The sequence below is a fragment of the Serinus canaria genome, chromosome 8 (assembly GCF_022539315.1).
Source record: "Serinus canaria isolate serCan28SL12 chromosome 8, serCan2020, whole genome shotgun sequence".
Taxonomy (NCBI): domain Eukaryota; kingdom Metazoa; phylum Chordata; class Aves; order Passeriformes; family Fringillidae; genus Serinus; species Serinus canaria.
In genome coordinates this window covers 16,657,880-16,677,717 of record NC_066322.1, presented here as the reverse complement: position 1 = coordinate 16,677,717, position 19,838 = coordinate 16,657,880, and the positions used below count along the sequence as shown (strand labels likewise).

Genomic DNA, 19,838 nt, shown 5'->3' with positions numbered 1-19,838 from the left:
ACTCCAATGTTAGTCACCCTGGGTGAGAGCTGAGGGTGAAACCAATTATTTCCTTCGAAACAAGACAAAAGAAAAATCTCTGAAGTGTTACAAAAATTAACCATACAAACATTCAGCCTTAAAATTAAGTGTAATCTTTACACAGTTTAATATGCCTCTTAAAAATCTTTACCCCAGATATGTAAAGCATAGTAGCTGCTCACATTTAAAATGCAGGAAAAACCCCAACTGGTTGTAACAAGTATGGTCCATCCTTACCTGACCTTTTGGTTCAAGCTGTGAGATAGAAGTCTTCATGTATTCCTGCAGTTGATGCAACAAGAAATCACGACCATGACAAATTAAAATCAAACGTCTCTTTCCCCAACATCTGCAGGAGCATCATCTATTACAGATTTCCAGATTACTGAAGTTTCTGCTAGGTTCACCCACACAGCAAAACCAATCTTTATTGGATTTATCCATGACTGATGTATGGGATTAGGTGTATCCAACTGGATTCACTGTCTAATTATTTTGTTGCAAAATCTCCACTCCCCAGGTATTGGCTTCAGTTGTATTACAGCACAATACCACAGAACAGAACATTCTCACTCTGCTTCTCTCCAGAACTGCACAGCTCTAGCACATTTGTTGCCCCACATATCCAACAACTGAAGTACTTCCAAAGCCATTAATATATTCCCAGTTATTAATTTCTGTAACAATGGTGGCATGGAATCCAAACAAAAAGCACTCATTTAAATTAGGAAAAAAATTTCAAACTAAGCACAAATGTATTTTGAAAAGGAACCTATTGGTCCTGACTGCCAGCAAACCTTAATGGGCCGACAGCAAGGCTCACAGACATTCCTTTTCATCACTGACTTGCACCCATCCAGCATCCTTTAGTCCCAGATGGCACATTTATTTTAACAAGTCTGAGGGCTCAAAGAGCCTGTACTGACTGTAAGTAAAGCCCATCTGAACACTGGCCAGTATCCCACTAATGTGCTCTCACTGTAAAGCTGCAGAGTACAACTTTTCCATGTTAGACAGGTAAATAATATAATACCAAAAGTAAATTTCACCATAGCATGCTTTATCTCTTCATATTACACTTCTCCTCCTCCTCCTTCCACATTGTTTGGTGCATGGCTTACAAAAAATCACAATCCAACCCTAGGAAATGAAAATGAGGTACACATTTCAGAGTAAGGGTTTGGCTGTTTCACAATGATCACTAAGTCACTTTACTTGGCATTGTTTCAAATGCCAAGTCACCCTTACTTGGCTTTGTTTCAACTGAAAACAATCTTCCCATACAAAATGATCAACCAAGCATTATTATTCACAGTCCTCCTTTGTGGAGGTACTTGTACAAAATCTGAGGAACATAATTTATGTTTGTGGTTCTCAGGGACATTTTCCATTGTGGCAGAAATTCCAGTGTTTCAAAACATAGCTCAATTAGCCACATGCAAATGCTGAAATTCAAATACCATTGAAGGCATCTGATGTTTAGAATCCCTAAGATACTCCTTTAAAAGCACCTCAGTGTAGTAAATACAACTACATTCATTATCCACAATGTCATGCAGATGTGCACTTTATTAAAGTAATAGAATAGAAAGAATTCAAGAGTAAGTCACTTGAGCACTTTGAAAGTAATGATGGAAAACCCACAGATAATCTTATCAACTCAATATTTAAGAAACAGACACATCCTTATACATGTTTCTTGTGAGACAAAGCAACAATACAGTTCACTAATCAAACTTTATGCTCTATATACCTGGTGTACCAAAATCATCAGGGGTACCATAAATTCAGAAATCTGTCTTCACTGAGCAGCTCCTGCATAGAAGCACAACAGCAAAGTAATACAAAATTTATTTGTTGAAAGACCAGTGAAGATTCTCCCTGAAAGTGCCAGAGTTTATTTTCATACTTGGGGAAGAATGGCTGAATAAGTAACCTCTAATCATGACTACACGAAATTAAATTTTTACTACCTCAGCCTCTGCCTGTAGCCTTTCACTTAATGAAAGCATTTCAGCAGCTGGTACACAATCTACAGCGCTTTTGTGCAGCTTCTCAGGTGCACAATGTCAAGTTATAAAAATACATACATACTAAATGTAATTCCCAAGATGAAAGAGAGCAGGTCAAGCCCAGAAATACTGTTTGCAAGCAATAACATCCCCAGTGCACAGCAATCCAATCCAACAGCACTCCAGCTATAAAGACTTCAGGTCACAAAGTGTCCAGTAAGCCAAAATAAAAACAGGGCGTCAGTAGTCGTTTTCTTGTTTATAAAGGAAATGAAGAAGACAGACTGTTCATTAAATATAAAAGCAATTTTATAAAAACACATCAGAATTTTATTGCTTGAAGAATACAGCATATGAAAAAGCACAAGAATGTCCAAAAAGAAAGGTCACAAAAATTCAAACATTACACCATACATACCAGATGCAGTAAAATGTTAACCTGATTTCTGCATCAGAAAAGAAAGGTGTGAAAATATACCTAGTATTATTTAGAAGGAAAAGACTCATTTAAAATAGAAAGTGTGAAGGTGTTACAGTACAAATTAGAAAAGCCAACACTGCACATTAACATTGTATCACTAGACTAGATTTTTCTACCTTTGGTACTTAAACCTTTACAGAAAACTACTTCCTCAGTCAAACCTTGCCTAACATATTTTATGTGGTATGCAGAAAAATTGGGTTTTTTTCTTTTTTAAACTTAAACATTCAAACAAATACTCTTCTGAGTTTTCACTGCATTACTGCTTTTAAAGACATGTTCAAATTCATTCAATATGCAACTTAACACATCTCAAATTTAAATCAGAAGTCACTATGTGACTGAGATCTGAATACATGCCAATTCTATCTTGTTCAGATCTTTATGTAAAAATGGGCCCACCATTTGCTGTTTGCATCCTCATGTAAACAGACTGCTGCAGCCCTCCTCAAGAATTGCCAACTAGAGCAACTCACTGAGGATGTCAGTTGGTAAAACCAGCCACATTGTTAGAGAGCTATGGGGTCATCTACAGCAGCATGCAAGTGGCTTTTCTAGTCTGCTCAGATTAGTGTACCAGAAGATATGCCAGTATTACTTCAAGTAACACATTAAAACTCAGCAATGGACACTACTGTGCTTTATTTCAACACAAAGGACAGCTGCTCATCCATTAAATAAACAGAACTATCAAAAGGACAAGTACATCATTTCTGTTCCATGTATTGCTGCTGATCACTCTTGGGGAACAATTTATCAGAAACCTGGACTTACCTACAAACCAATTTGAGTGAAGAAAATGCTGTCTTTCAACAAGGTATCTCAGTAATCCAGTGGCAATCTAGCCTGGAGAATGTTAGCATTATGCTGACAATGACTACTCAAGGTTAAATAAATTCTCTCTTTTTTGACAAACATGCTGTTAGGGTCAGCTTTTGCCTTCTTGCTCTTAAATACTTAATCACTCCCTGTCACATCAGCAGAACAAACAATTTTGTTCTTTAAATTCCAGCTTTATATTTCAACAATATGAATAAAACTGGACTACAAAATACCATCAACAACAGTTAACATTAAACTGGAGTGAAGTAATAGAAGAGTTAGTTCTTCAAACCAGGCAGTCTTTGAAGTGAAATACTCAGTTAGGACTGTCAAAAGGATGTCATAATAAAACCATGGGTTTATTTTTTTTCACCCCTATACAAAAAAAAAAAAAAAAAAAAAAAAGACTGAATTTGTACAACTCCTATTAAACATACCTTTTCCTAGCTTGGTGAAAATGTATAATTTTCAAATTTTAACAAGTGTGGTATTTGAGCATATATAATATTTATTGCCATATACATCCTCATTTTAAAAAGAACTAAGAATTCAGACTCTTCTATGCTGAACTCTACTTTTTTTTATGTTAACAGATCATGTCTACTGTACCACTCCCCCAAAAAACAATTAAAAATTCTAAGTAAGATTTTATAGTTTAGTTAAAAGGGAAGAAATGCAAATGTGGATTTAGAGCTTTTTGTATAAATCTCACTATATTTTATAAACATGTTGTTTATTGTAACACTGTTTATTGATCAAATAAATGACGCACTGCTATCTAAAATTTCCATATACACCATTAAAAATCCAAAGTTGATATGATACTGAACCTTAAATCTTCAAGAGTTCAAAAAAGACAGTTTATACATGTACAGCACACAACAGCAGACACCCCTAGAATACCAACTGCCAGTCCACGATGCATACAAACTTACAGGTAAGCATTCATTTCACTGTTTTCATTGTGCAGGAAAAGTATTTCTTAGTAAGACCACTCAGCTGGTGATGTTCAGATATCATCTTCATCATCTTCATCCTGAGAAGATCCTGCCTGATTGGATGCACTGGCTGAGGCAGCAGCGAGCTGTGCCTGTTGAGCTGCTTGTTGCATCTGTAGCCATTCCTGCTGTGCCAGTTCTGCTTGCTGTTGTCTAGCCTAGAGACATGAATTTAATTGTTAAGGCCATATATAGCTCATGAAGAATCCCTAGAACAGATTCTCTTTAAACAGATTTTTATCTGTACCTGCAGACTCCTTTTTAAATATATTTTTTATATTTTTTTACTAATTGCATATGCAAAACCACATTGAGAAGTACCTTAACAATTTGTACCACAGAGTGTAGCTATTTTCTCACTCCCTCTGAAGACACCACTGTTTTGAGGCCTTACACTTACAAAAACAACAGACAGAAACTAGTGTACTTAAGGTCCACTGGAACGACTGTGCTGAACTAATGAAAAATTTAACTGAGGCTAAGCAAAGGAAACTTTAGACATCCGTTTCAAGGGATCTTAACATTTAATCACAGTTCAGAGACAAGAACAGCATTGCTTTGTTGATTACAAATACCAAAACTTTCAATTATGAAATCATCCAACTGAACCACAGAGGCACACATTATCACAAAAACAAAGCAAGCCATTATCTTACTTTGCTAAGCAATCTTTGCAAAACAGAGCAAGGCATGGTCTTCTCAAATTCAGGTACGACAATTGAGGATGGCTTTGCTACAGAAAGGTACAGATTTCTACTGAAAAGTACAAAAGATTCTACTACAACATTTCAAATAGTTCAGCTGATGAATCTCCATTTTTCTGTCCAGGGTTCTCACTTGTTTCTTGGTAACTCCTGTTGATTTCAGCAATATTCTAATTGATTGTGTTACAGTTACAACTTCTATTTTTATTTTGAGTAAACATTAAGAAAAAGTTCTCAAAAGGAAAAATTTCCAGTCTATTTTACTCTTCTACTTTTACAAGTCATCACTAAGACTATTATAATTTCCTTTCTAATCCTGCTGCACTCACTGAATTTTCCTTTTTTTTTCCAAAGCATCAATTTTTTTTCAGTTTTGCAAACTATAAGATGCCAAAAGATAACATCTGGAAAACAATCAAAACCTGTTTGTCAACTTAGCAATGTAAAAAAAAGGGGAGTGTTCCCTTATTATTAAAAGTGTCATATTTTCCTCTGTTCTGGCAGTAAAAAACCACAGAAGTAGAAATCTCTTCTCAATGAAAACATCTCAGTATTTCAAACTTCAAGTGGTAGCACAGTTACAAGGGCTGAAACACAATTTAAGACGCTGTAAAGTTTCAGAGGAAAGGCAGCAGCATCTGTCCACGTAGGAAGGCACAAATTTTATCAGACAGGAGGTAAATACAGGGCTCCCTACTGAGCCTGTGCAGTGAAGTTTACTGTATACTCAGAGAGCTGATACACGCACATGCTCCAGGAAACAGAGGCACAGCACTTCACACTGGATGCATCACTTTGTCAGTGCCCACCCTCACAGCCACATCTGTAATGACAACACTTCACCATTTCAGAAAAGGGAAGAGAGAAAAAACCCATGTACTGAAGTATTCCATTGAGTTGCCAAGAACTCTAAAAGCATCTGGGTAAACTTAACTCATTTACTGCACAACTCCAGTGAGGAAGCCCAAGAAAAACCTCCAATCTATGAATACCCTTGTCTTGCACAAAAACTTAGACATAGATATTGGGATAATACATTCCCTGACTTCAAATATTTACAATCATCCAAGCCAGAGGGGTCAAATATACAAAACAATAACAGGTAGATATTTTCAAAATAGAGCAAGAAGTCAGCATTAGTATCATGCTCTAGAAAAAAAGATTAACACAAATAAGTATGCATGTGTGTAACTATTTTTAAGACTAATTAATGTACTTCCAACAGCACATTACAGCTACTATTTTTGAAAAATGAGACTGTCATCCTTAAATCTAAGCAAACATTTTCCATATTACCAAACACTATTTTTAAAAAGCATTCATACAATCTTGTCAAACTGGCATGTGCTGTCTTAAATTAGAAGTTAAGGCACAGTAACAGAATTTTAAAAGAATATTCTTCAAGTTGTCATTCCTTAGACAAAGTGTGGCTTGCATAAGGAAGTTTCAGCAAATTTTTTTTGTTTATTTTTTTCAGTGATACTCTGGAGCTAATACACCTTGGTTTTGCTGCTTTTTTATTTTGTGTATCACGCTGAGTTACTTGCACAAAATTATAAGTAAAAAAAACAGATATCAAACTGCCTGTAAAGATTTACTGTTTATAAATCTAACCCAAAATCCAGAAGCAGCCATATTGGTCCTTCTAATTTAGTACACTCAAACAAGAGTTGGGTACATGTGACTTGATCATAACTAGTTCACTGCAATAGCTACATGCTATGCTGAAATTTTAAAGGCCTTAAAATCCATCATGCAATAAAGATTAAAGTAGTTGGCATGTCATGAGATGAAAAACAACAGTCTCAGCAAGATAAAAGTATTGCAAAGGGGAGAGAAGGTCACAGTAATCAGACATTAACTGGATAAGCACTTTCATCAGAGGAAATCAGAGTAAGCAAAGTGAGAAAATAAGACTCTGGCCTTGGTTAAGAGAAAAGAGAAATACCAGATAACTTTCCAAGCTCTTTAAAGTTTAGAGAATGGTCTTGTCAAACTAAGAGAGTAGTCGAGAGAAAGATAGTGGAGAAAAAAAAATAAAATCAGATTTTAGTCAAATTGGGAGATAGTAAAGCATCTATCTGAGAAAGCTGGAAGAGGATAAGTCTGGGATGAAGCAGAATGTGTGTGTGTGTGTGTATGTGAGTACGCTATTTGCAGGCAAATGTTTTTTCCATGCCTCAATAGCCTCTTTAAAAATTTATGCATGAATTCACTCAATTATAGTCTTGCCAAGAAGAAAGTTTCTTTCCAAGTACAAGAAATAACATTTGTGCACTGATGGTCAGAAAAAGAAAAGCTATTTTCACTTTTTAATGCTTCAAAATGGGTAATTTCCTAGAAACCAGCTGTTATTCTTTTACTTCATCAACTAATTCTTAATGTATTCTCCATGACAGACTGGAAACACTCAAGTAGAAGCAAAACCCCATGCTTTTTAAAGCTAGAATATGAAATACATTCACATACAAAGTCCTAAATGTCAAATCACAGAAGTATCAAGTAGCAGCCTCTTATTTTTTAACTTCACACTCCCCTATTCAAGCAGGCCACAGTCAATAGCCTCTTAGATGCCACATCAATTCACAAGGAAGGGGGTATTTCTTGAGGTGTGCACATGTTTGTGAGGCCCTAGACCTGCAGCATTAATTATTCCAACCTCATCAGGACAAGTACTGCTTCACTTACTTGTGCAAATAATTCCTGTTGCTGCCTTAGTAGCTCTTCTTCTGGAATGCCGAGGTTCTCCAAGCGTGAACTGGCCTTTCTTCTCTTTAGTGCTACTGTTTTGCATTCTTGTAAGACTTCTTTTACTTCAGTGATATAGGAGCCAAACCCCAAACTTTCTAGCGCTAGAAGGAAATGAAAAAAAAAGAAAAAACACTGTTTACCTTTTATAAAGTTTCTAATAATAGATATTGATTTGTTTAGTTAAAACAAAAACAAACAAAACAAAAAAAAAGTAAAACATTTGGTAACTTTCCCATCATCTGGTGACAAACATTTGGTGGGAGAATTCTACCCTCAGGAAGATACTGAGTTTTCAGCAGTCTTGGTAGGATGGTATGTTTAAGATTCAAAAAATAGAAAGGCTTTGAGTTTTGATGAAATAGCAGCACTGATAGAGTAATAATCACTTATCTCTATTTCTATTCTTAAAAAGATCTGACAGCTATTTTCCCTCTCTCTTCTGCTGTGTCCTGTAGGAATACATGTTTTTAGGCTAAAAAAATTAAGGTTTGTCAAGTACAACCCAATCCTCTGCACTTGCAGAGGATTCAGGGTTTTCAGATACACTTGGCTAGAGATAGGCATTATTCTCCAAAACACTTTTTTTTCCCATCTTTTCTATATCAGAATCGACGAATTTTATACAGAAAAGAAGTCCTTCCTAACTGAATTTTTATCTCAGAGAATCAACCTTTCCAGGTTTTGCAAATCCTCAGTAAAAGGTAAATTAGCACCCTAACAGAGCAGAAGTGATGCATGTAAAATGATCACAGATCCTTCAAAAAGGCAGAAATAAATAATACCGAGTTGCTGAATTTTAACTTTTGTCTTTTAGTATCTAAATTCCTCTACATAAAATGCATAGTTCACACATATGAAGATATATAAAGTTATGTATAAGCTCTTTATTGTTTTATTTCTCAACAGAGCACCTTCTATTTATCTTCACATTAAAATGTATTCAGAAGCAGCTATATCCTGCAACAACAGTTTTCTTAAAGAATGCAAAGGTAGCAGAAAGGTTTATAAAAACCCAGGTAGCACATGTGACAAAAGGCAGTTTCCTCATGCACCATTTACTATGACATGCCTCCACACACACCCAAAATGAACCTATTACAGAATATACTGGAAACATTACATAAACACCAATTATACAAGAAACAAGTATCAGTTTAATAAAAAACATGGTGAATTTCCAGCATTTACACAATTCATAGTTTACAATACAATAGCTGCTTTAACCTTTATCCTAATTTCAAACTTTTGTGACAAGCTATTTAAGAAATAGCACTAAACTGCACAACAGCAACCAACAACTTGTTATAAACAAGATCTTACTTACAGTAACTCAGACAATATTCTAACACTAGTTTTGAAAGCAACATTTTCCTAGCCATAACTACAGCAGCACATCATGGAACCATAATCTAAACAATAACCCAGAGGCATTCTCTAAGTTTTCAGCTTCCAACTCATTCTAAGGGAGACAACCCACATGCTGTCTTCTTCAACAGGGCTGTGGGTGCTGCCCTCTAGTCATACCTTCCCTTTAACAGAGTACACTTGGCAAAGAAATTCACATCATACTTATTTCTTAAAAAAAAAAAAAAAGTTAAAAGACAAACTGATTCAGAGATAATCAAATTCCTTCAGAGACAGTATGCCAGTTCAGCCTCAGCCCACACACAGACACTGGAAACACTTCTTCCAATAAGCCCACAGTTTCTAGGAGAATTACCAAAAAACTTCAGGAACTTGTTTCATCCAGCCTCAGCAGAAAGGAGACAAATCCATGTCTCACAGTCCAGAACTGGTTATCTTAATACTCTACAGATATTTAAGAACTCATTCAATTTTAAAAAGTAAACAGTATATACAGTAAACCTCTTTAAGTCATACTTTTTTAACCAAACTGAAGAAATCTACAAGTCTAACATCACTAAGACAAACCATCACAGCAAAACCAGAGGTGTTTGTCAAAAGACCAGGCTTGGCAATCTGCTGCATCAGAGTATGAGCAACTGCTGAATCTGAAGTTAACAGCAAGATGTGTTTTTACAGAAATTTTACTTGGTCTTTAAAAGAAAATAAATTAATGGAAAGAACTTAGAATTGTGAATTGAATATAGCACAGACACACACAAAAATGAAATTCAAACCCCCCATGTGATACAACCAAGACAGATTTTTACAACTATTCAATATAACAAAGCTATGAAGAATTATAAATGATTATGATTTATGCATCATAAATCTACTGCCTCAAAATTCTATTGCCTGTGAAACAATTTAAAAAGTTTACCATCTTTTTGAAGCACATCAAGGCTTACAGAACACATGAATGGAAGGAATATGAATCCCTTTATAGCAGCATGGTGCTAAAATGTGGGACAAGTGATTACTACTCTATCAGAGCTGTTATTTCATCAAAACTCAAAGCCTTTCTATTTTTTGAGTCTTAAACACACCATCCTACCAAGACTGCTGAAAACTCAGTATCTTCCTGAGGGTAGAATTATCCCACCAAATGTAAACAGCTGAATTCCAAAATACAACATTTGAGGGGGATAATACAACTCATATTTACAAACACCAGATCACAATTATCCTTTCCCCAGTTTCCTCCTACTCTTAATGACTACATGAAGGTTCAGGTCTCTGAGTAATCACTGACACATAGTTAGTACTACTTTTATTTTATAAAGTCAAGTCATTAATATATGAGACTTTTAAATTTTTATGCTCCCTTCAAAGAAAAAAAGAACTTCCAAAATAAAATCCCAAACATGAACAGTTGTGTGGGACTCTTAAAATGAAGTGCTAATATGCACACTCTCAGTATCCTAACAGTCCATGAAAAGAAGAGACAAGATTTGACATCAATCCACAGCCTATCTTACTGCACAACAGTTCCATGCAGACCAAGTAATCAAAGTAACCAACTTCATAAAAAAGGTGATTTTACAGGTCATCATTTTCAGAATTCAACGAAAATTTCATCTCTCATAAAAAGCCTGCTTTGTCACAAATCATATAACACTCAAATGATCCATTTTCTGTTCCAGGATGGAAGAACATTCATTTGCTTACTAGAGCTGAAGATACACAGCTGGGTTCCTGATGGTGGAATTCAACAATAAATGTGGAGATCTCCACTTACAACTATTACATAGTCTTGATGCTTTTGGGTACTCTCCAAGAAAGCTGTCTTGCATTTTGTTACCAGTACTGAGTGTTGGCACAGTCTGAGAACATCTATCAAATCAGGTCTCTAACAGGATGCAAGAAGCCTCTGCTTTCCCTTCCCTATGCTGTTGACGCTACCACACAATAACACACAGCAAGGACCTCATCTATCTAAAGCATTACCTAAGGGTGGAGAGAGAGTTCTTGTTCAGCACATGGCCACCCAATCACTTTAACAGTGCAGCAAAGGAAGGGGTGTCTCAAGCACCACTGTGCCAAACACCTAAGCACAGTGACCAAGAGCAGTTTCACCTCACCTCCACACAGTCCAATGGCAGAGTGTCACCAACTACAGAGCGCCTCTTCCCCTTCTTCTGGCCCAGCAAAACACCCTTCCTGCTTCTTGTTCCCAATCTAGTAACTTCTTGTTTACAGCCCCAGTCAGCCAGCAAACTCACCTGAGAGGAAACCCTGCTCTGCTCTAAATTCTCAAAAGCCACAGGGTCAGTTGTATCTGCAATTGCCAGATCCAGCTCTCGGAGAGTACAAAGAGACTCTGGACAGCACCTTGTGCTTAGGCTGGACCAGGTGTGATGTGATGGCCATTAGCCTCATTGACTTCTAAGCATTCAGAAGGAAAAAGATACATGGATGACCACAACAAACACATTGCCTCATTTGTTAGTATCACTGTCAAGAAGCTGCTGCATTAAGAGGCATTCAAAATAGCAAGTATCTAGAATGTATGAAGATGGATGAAAATGCTGAAATACTCTACCTATACTCACAATCTCTGCTTCCAAAACTGGCAACCAAAACCCTCAAACCTCACCGAGGGATCATCTGCAGCTGACCAGCATCTGAAAGGAGCTAACAGCAACTACAGCTTGCTTAAACATAAGCACAGCAGAAAATCCATTCCTTCTCTAGAACTTTACAAAAATTGATACATTGCAATATTTTACTACAAAGTATAGATTTAATTTGAAAATAACTTTTTCTATCTGTAAGATGTGATAACACAAGGACATAGAACACAGCAAAATACTTGGCATGGGACCATCTGCTGCTGTTATGCACACTCACTTTAGTTTCAATTTGTTTTCCAAAAAACCCAGACTAAGCCTAGGACAGCAAGAGGTGAAATCTTTTCTATGGACCACCACTACTGGGTACAAAATACTTTCATACACAAACCCTTTAGTGCCCTCAGTCTTAAAGATCACCTCTATTCCTGTGTTAAGAACTAACCTAAACGTTTTTTGTGGTGACTTGAAAAAACTACCCATGTATTAAAGGGCATCACACCTAAAGTATGCTTCCATGTGTAAGCACAGGTTTTACTTTACATCCTAGGCTTCTGTGATGGAGCTACCTTGCTAAACTTGCAAACTTACATGCATTTCATTTAACGTTAAAGCTCATACATGCTACATACTTTCTTTTGCAGTTCACGACCCAAGCAAGTACTTGAACCTCTTCTGGTGAGCAGGCTAATAAATTTCAAGCGAACCATTTTTTTTTTTTTTTTTTTTGCTTAAACAGCAAATATTGCTTAGAAAAATCATACAACCACAACATTTTTTAAATTAACTTGATACCATCACAGCCCTGAAAATAGTTGTACTACAAATGCCGCTGTTAATATGTCTACTAGGCAGCCGAGTAAAGCACTCTTTATTGCAAACACCGGTATCAACAACCCCGGCTTAAGACGCAAAGCAAATGAGTTCTGACAAAAAACGATGCCTAATGCAGACTTCAGGATGAGGCAAGAAAACTCTTTACTTGCGGTAGAACTTAAAGAAAAACAAACGAACAAACGAGACAGAGAGAGAACTCGCCTTTTATTCAAGCAAGCAGAAGTGCAAGTCAACAGCAGGGAAAGATACAAGGGCATAGGTCACGTTTAAATGCTTTCTGCAACAGATACGAAGATCCAACATTAAACAATGAGACTGTAAGGACAGCTCTAAAGAAATATACTCTTTAGAGATTCCAGACAAGACTACCATGGAATAAAGCCTGGGCCCCACATAATCAACCCTCCAACTACAAAGTCATTAACTACATTCAGATTCTAAAAACACGCTGCATATCCATTCGAAAAAGCAGACCTCGTCTCCCAGGTACGAGGAAGAGATTTAGTGACTTCACTCACAGCATCACAGGTTCTCTGAAGCACAAAACCGGAGCTGGTCCTGAGCACACCCAGCAGCCGCTCTAACCACACAAAGACAACCTCTCTTGCAGTGCGACTGGCAAGCCGGACAGCACACGCTTCTCCTCCACACCATTAGGAGCCCCTGCCTTTTGTGTCCTACGTAGCTACAAGCAAGCGGAGAGCAAAAAGCGGCAGCGGGACAGCAGCGGCTCACAGGTGCCCGACCCGGCAGCGGCACAGCGCCCGCGGAAGCTCACCTTGTATGACGTGTTCCGGGGAGATAGTTTTCTTCTCCGATTTGTTGCAGATCTCGTTGGCCTCGGAGGAGATGAGGTGGATGAACTCGGTGCAGCAGTTGACCACCAGCTCCCGGGCGTCGTTCGCCACGCGGACGTTGGGCAGCGTCTCTTTGATCATCTTGTTGATGGCAGCCCTGGGGATGGTGAGGTCGTCGTCGTTGCCGGACGACGAGGCCATCCTGGCTGCGCTCAGCTCACGGGCTGCGCTCAGCGCCCGCGCGGGGCTCCAGGGCGCGGGGACCCGGCGGGGGCGGGCGGGGCCGCGGAGGGCGACGTCGCTGAGGGGCGGGGGACGACGAGGGCCCGGGCCGGGGGTCGCTGCCGGGCCGGGGGGTCGCGGGGCCGGGAAGCGCTGTTCGGGCTCAAGGCTCCCTCGGCCGCGGCGCCTGCCACTGCCGCCTCCGCCACATCCTTCGGCCACCGGCGCCGCTGCCTTAAGACCAGTCTGAGGGGAGGCGACGGACGGAACGCCCCTCGCGCGGCTCGGCTGGGCTCGGCTGGCCCCGGCCGTGCGGCGGCCGCGAGGCGGAAACGCTCCGACTCCGGCTCAACCTGCGAGGGACGGCGCTTCCGCCGGAAGCCGGAACAGCTTCCGCCGCCGGGAGCGCCGGAAAGGCCGCGGTGCCACGTGCGGGCGGCGGCAGCGGCCGGTCCTTCGGCCGCCCCCCTGCGCCAGGAGCTGCGCTCGGTCCCCACCCGGCCCCCGCCCGCCCTTCACCTCGGATCTGACAGCCAGGCTCGTCCCCGAAGCAGGACAGGCTCGGTGCTTTATCCGCAGTTAATTCAAGATTTGCAGGCAGGGCTGGTTTTCCTCGGCAGCCATCTATTACAGTGCAGTTTTTGCTTTCATTCACTCCCTAACCAGTAGCGTGAGGGTTGTATGAGACAGAATTAGCCAGACCACGATAGTGTTTGCCGAAGGCTCATTGAACCCACGGTCCTGGTCTTGCTTTGCAAAGGGAAAAAACTCGGGAATGCAGCCCAGGCCGAGCTGCAGGCCAGAGATGACCACAGCCGAGCGACACCGAGGAGCTCCTGGCCGGCCCAGCCCTTCTGAGACGGCTCTGTTCAGTACCCTGTGCTGACCCGCAGCAGATGGGAGGCGGCGATCTCGGGCTGCAGAGAGGGCATTTGCCAGGCTCCCTTCAGCCCCAGCAGCACTCAGCTGTCATTTAATTCCTGCTTTCTCCTTTTCAGCCTTGCTGTTCCACCTCTCTGCTGGGCTCCAGGTGTGAGCTGGGAACTACCTGGGGCCTCCAGCTGTGCACAGTGGCTTCTGCTGATGCTCTTGTCCCCTCAGTCCCCTGCCTGCCGCCCCAAGGAGGTCCCTGCACCTTGGGGTCACAACTGCACAGCGAGCCCTGCATTGGCTGCAGCATTTGGTACCCGCAGGAGCTTTGGGCTCCTTTGGGGAGGGGTAGGGCAGGGCGGGGCCGCTGCAAGTCCCAGCACGGAATTCGATTTTGGCTCTCTAAGACAGTATCGAAGGGAAGAGAAGGACAGCTCCTGCATGGCGAGGGAGCTCCCGCTGGGCTCTGTTTTGAGACAAGGACAGCTCTGGAATGTGCTGAGGAGCCGCAGCCTGGAGGCCCCAGGGACACCCGGCCTTGGCCTGAGCGCGGGCAGCAGCCGGCAGGCCCCAGGTCAGCAGCGGGAGCAGCCCTGCAGCCACGCTCCCACTGCCTGGGCCACTGGGAGGACTAGGCTGAGAAGAGCAAGGGAACAGACCTGTACTACATGATGCTTTAAAAAGCTATTTTATTGCTCACTAAGTGCAATATGCTAGTAACCATTGCATATAAAGGAAGCATTCAGAATATTATAATATATATGAATAATAAATATTCTACTAGTTACAGTTTAGGATTGATGAGACTTTCCTGTTATGGTGCTAATAAATAGGTCTGACTTCTGGAAATGAGAATGCCAGTGTGATTGAGTGATTTCTGTACCAATTCTATCCTAATAAGTAAAAACATTTTTATGATGTTAAGAATCTAAATAATTTGCTGTACAGTTCTCAGTGTGTATTATATTCAAGCAAGTGAAGGAGGTCAGGTTAATATTGAACACACAAATACCAGTCAGTGTTCATGTTCCTAAGAAAACATCTCTGGAAAAAGCAAACACTAAACAGAATAAAACTACAGTTAGAGGATTTTAATTGCAAGGTTCTGCAAACAGTAACATTCAAGAGATACACGTTGAAATTAATGTCTTAGCTAAGCTCAAACAAATATCTTGCATGCCTTTTCATAATTACAGAGCAAAGACATTTGAATAACACTGTGTCATCAGTAGCTACAAGAAGTAATTCCAATTTGCACTATATAATCTCATTGTGAAGGTTTTCCCAGGTCAAAGCTCTTTCTGCTTCTCCACCTTAGCAATTTGATGAAGTTGAGACTTGCACTGAAGATTTTGTCATGCTGAAAAACCATTTTGTAGAATATGTCAATGGGTAGATCTCCGTTTGGATCTGCATACTTCAGAGTTGTCATTGGAGTATACAAGGTGTTGGTCTGATGGCGAAAAGGTGGATTTTCTGCAAGAATTATCTTTACTGTGTGCTGTAGAGAAGGAGAAATAGAATTTTGAAAGAACCTTTACCAAGATAGTAAAGTAAAAACCCAATTTTCAGTGGAAAAGTAGAAGAATAAAGTGGTAGAATTATGTAAAACCCGGTGTATAGTTTTATTAGAACATAATTAGAAATTCTTCCTGAAATATTCAAAGGTCATAAGAAGTATTTCTTATTTATCCTTTTATTTCCGTTTCTCTATACCATGGTGATAGCACCTGACAACTTAGTATCCTGAGTAGTCTTCCAAATGATTGTGGGCTTATATGCCCATAGCAGGTAGATCCTCTCTTTTGCTCTTCACTGGTAAAGGATCAGGACAGTGCCTTTTGCAGCAAGATCTGGGATTCCTCCATTGACACTGAAGCTATTCCTTAGCAGCAAACACCTGAAATCATCATCCCCTCCCAGAGCTTGCCTAAACTTGTCTTCTGCAGGGAGCTCCAAGCACCAGAAACATCCGTGTTTCTTTTATTGTGCCTTGGTGGCCTGGGGTGGCTGTTTGAACTTCCCTTAGTGGAGGGATTCTGAGTGAGATGGGAAGGACAGAGCTGAACCAGCGTTGGGAACCCGGGGTGGATGTATGTTAACAATTCAGAATATTCAGACTTCACCAGAGGATGTAAAGGGCATCTAATATCTCAGTGGCATTTAAATTACAATTCATACTTGTCTTCAATACTTCAAAATGACCATTCTTTTAGTATTTTGTAGACTTTTGTTTAAAGACTGAAAATTCTTTTGAATTTAAAAAAAAAAACTTTTTAATTGTGTACATTACATTTAATAAAATTGAATGCTTCTACCAGAAAAACCCACCAACCAACCACTGCATTCATAAATCACAAAGAAAAAAAACCCAACAAATAAGATAATTTTTTGATGAGTTACCTCTGCAACATCTTCAGCACTTTGTCCCAGGCTCTGGAAAATTTGTTTGTAATTTTTAAGGTAAATATTAGTAAACATCTCAGCTGTTTCTTCATCTGCAGCTGAAAGATCCATTTTCATTCCATCTTCAAAAACTTTTCTTTCAAATTCTGTAACCACTGGGCCTGGTTCAATCAAACTTAACCTGTTAAAAAAAAAAAAAAAAAAGAAAAAAAAAAAAAAAAAAAAAACTAACTGGTTGTGACTATCCTCCATGGAAAATACACCCCTCAATCTTTCTCCCAACTTCTCCAAAAGGAGCATTGAGGAGTTGCACTAGCAAACAGTATATAACAAGAGTACTTTCTATAAAGGCAATCCTTACTGCATTACTGCTGTCCTGCTCCTCATACCCCACCCACATACAGGAGCAGAAACCTGCACAGTTCAATTTTCAGAGAAGTGCTGTAACTTAATTCATTACATAAGTGAGTGCAGCTTCTACCTGCTGTCTCAAAACTGTGGAATCTAAGGGTGATTTATTCACAAGGACTTACCAGATATTAAGAAAAATAATTAATGGATAGTAACAAAATTCATTACTTTCTGGACCAAATCCTGCATAGGTTTCTTTGTTTCTCATGATAATACTAGAAGTAGCTGAAAGAGTTGGGAAATTGCCCAAATGTGGATTTTCTTTGTCAAGCTGTTAAGAGTTACAAAATTTAAGATTCCACCACTATATAATAATAAAATACAATACAGAAATTTTTACTGTGGGTGGACAGATTCTGGCTGCTGCCAAATCTCAAAGTTTTTATTTTGCCCAGTAGTGCATTATAGCAAATCACTGAAGTACAGTTACTGGTCAGATTTTTCCTGGTTTTTTTCTCAGGCAGTAATAACACCCTTCTCAGCCACTGTGTTTATCAAAACACTCTTTGGGATTGGGCCTCTTACTGGACTTGAGTTCTTCAGGGGATGTTCTAAAGGCTCTTCTTCAGAACTAAATCAAGCTTTTAACTCACCTTCACAGCAGAATTCCAGCTACTGCTGGAATTAAAGCCCTTTCTCTTGCATCACTCTTCCCATTAGAATTTATCTTATTATACCTCCTTTTATAACCTCCTTTTTTCTATGTCTTATACTCTTGAAATCTCTTTATGAATTGTAGTATATCCTGTGTATTATTACATTTATTTTAAATCCCTCCAAACTTTGCAGAGCAATATGCAGAATCACAGTTCTGTCTCTGAAATTCCACCACAGCAGCTGTCTTTTTTTGCACAAGGCCTAAATGCTTAGACACAGAGATGCAATGGACATGTACCAGTTATTGGAGTTTGCACAAAGAATAGTAGGAGAATGACATGAGAGTGAATATACATGTGACAAATCAAACCTGAAGTCCCACTGATGATGAACAGGACTGGTCTCCTAAATACCATCTAAAATGTTAGGAATAGTACATCACACTTCTCCCTTCACTCCCACCTCCCTTCTTTGCAGGTAATGTCACCCTGTAACATATTGATGGATTTGCACTTGCTCAGTCTCTCTGATGAGCCCTTGAACTTTTTTTATCTGTGAATTGCCTGAGAAGGCCATTATCCTTTCTAAGGGGAAAGATCACAGGACAAAGTTATAATTTTATTCCTGTGATATTGTATGTAAGAATCTGTTTTCAGAAGTCTTGCATGAACTGTATTTTATCCAAAGCTAAACAGCCTTTAACTGTTCGAGAGAACGTGCTTATTGTAACATCTGGATCTTTTTATTTGCTTCTATAATGTGAAGAGTGTGGGCATTTCTATGCCTTTAGAGATGTACAGTTTTCAAGGGCTTCTCAGTCTGTTTAGCAGCAAGCTTTAAAGATTTTTTCCTACCTCTGAATATATTTAAACTATCTAAAATACAGTTGACACAAGTGGATCAATACCATTTGCACCAGTGGATCAATGCCAGTTACACCAGTGGATCAATACTTACTGCAGTTTGAACTTGAGTGCTTGTATAGCCAAACTTTCGCAGAATCCTTCCACAGCAAACTTGGATGCAGCATAAACATCATTAAATAAGATACCTGATGATACAAACAGAACATCCTGAGAATGGGATTTTATCCAACATACTAATAGTTTCATTTTAAGAACTCATCCCAAAATTTCTACAGTCATGCTGGAAAAACATTAGAAAAATCCTTGTACACATTGAATCTAAATACTGATTTTTGCATATGTTCTCAAAATTGCTTAGTCTAGCAAAGATGCTTGACTAATGCTTTTCCTCCCTTAGCTGATGCTGTGGTCTCCTTGGATGATATTGTTTTGTAGTCTAAGATATGAAAGTGTCTGTAAATATAATACCATCTGCATTATTTATCAGCAAGACTTTAATAGGCTCTAGATGAACACAGAGGCTGAGTGTAATGCAGGAGATACAATTATGCAAGAAATCCAGCTTGCATCTGAGTGATTTAGAAAAAGCACTTCATCAATCCATTGAGGTGGAGGGTAAGTGTTGTATTAAAATACCAATTCTTGGAGATTGATGGAGGACCCTTGCTCAGCAGAATAATCCATGTAAGATAGACGTCACAGTTGGAATAAAAAAAAAAAAAACAAATTAAAAAAAAGCTAGACAGGATGGACCCAAGAGTAGAAATATCATTATCTGTCACTGAACTTTGACTCTCAAGTAGTGTGAGATGAGAAACTTTACAAACAGGTGGTACAGTTGTCCAGGATTGGATTTTATTCTATTACTACTGTGCAGAGCATAGTAAGCATGTTCATCTGTTCTCCTAATTTTTTCCAAGAGGAAAGAGAAAAGTAATTTTTTCCTTAGGGCTACGCCCTATCTTCCAGATAATAAAAATACAACAATAAATTTTTTAAAAAGTGTAGAGTTTAAGTTAAATTCTAAAAAAAATTACCCTGCAGGTTTTGTTGCTAAAATGCTGTGAGA

The 19,838-nt window shown here is 39.2% G+C and overlaps 2 protein-coding genes across 3 annotated transcripts in view; both read right to left on the bottom strand.

Moving 5' to 3' along the window:
* Positions 1 to 1,570: 1,570 nt before the first annotated feature.
* Positions 1,571 to 13,686, bottom strand: DR1 (down-regulator of transcription 1). Its single transcript, XM_009088534.4, has 3 exons — positions 13,379 to 13,686; positions 7,727 to 7,890; positions 1,571 to 4,492 (listed from the first exon to the last, which is right to left on the bottom strand). Exons 1-3 carry the CDS (start codon positions 13,596 to 13,598, stop codon positions 4,346 to 4,348), a joined length of 531 nt encoding a protein of 176 aa, XP_009086782.2. The 5' UTR covers positions 13,599 to 13,686; the 3' UTR covers positions 1,571 to 4,345.
* A 1,879-nt stretch (positions 13,687 to 15,565) lies between these two features.
* The window catches only part of LOC103814889 (retinol dehydrogenase 8-like), a 10,143-nt gene continuing 5,870 nt past the window's right edge, over positions 15,566 to 19,838 (bottom strand). For both annotated transcript variants that reach the window (XM_050977377.1, XM_030226653.2), the window contains 3 exons: positions 18,861 to 18,954; positions 16,893 to 17,076; positions 15,566 to 15,990 (listed from right to left, as the gene is read on the bottom strand). In XM_050977377.1, coding sequence (XP_050833334.1) covers positions 15,757 to 15,990; positions 16,893 to 17,076; positions 18,861 to 18,954 — 512 coding nt within the window. In that variant the 3' untranslated portion in view covers positions 15,566 to 15,756. The remainder of the gene's footprint in view (positions 15,991 to 16,892; positions 17,077 to 18,860; positions 18,955 to 19,838) is intronic.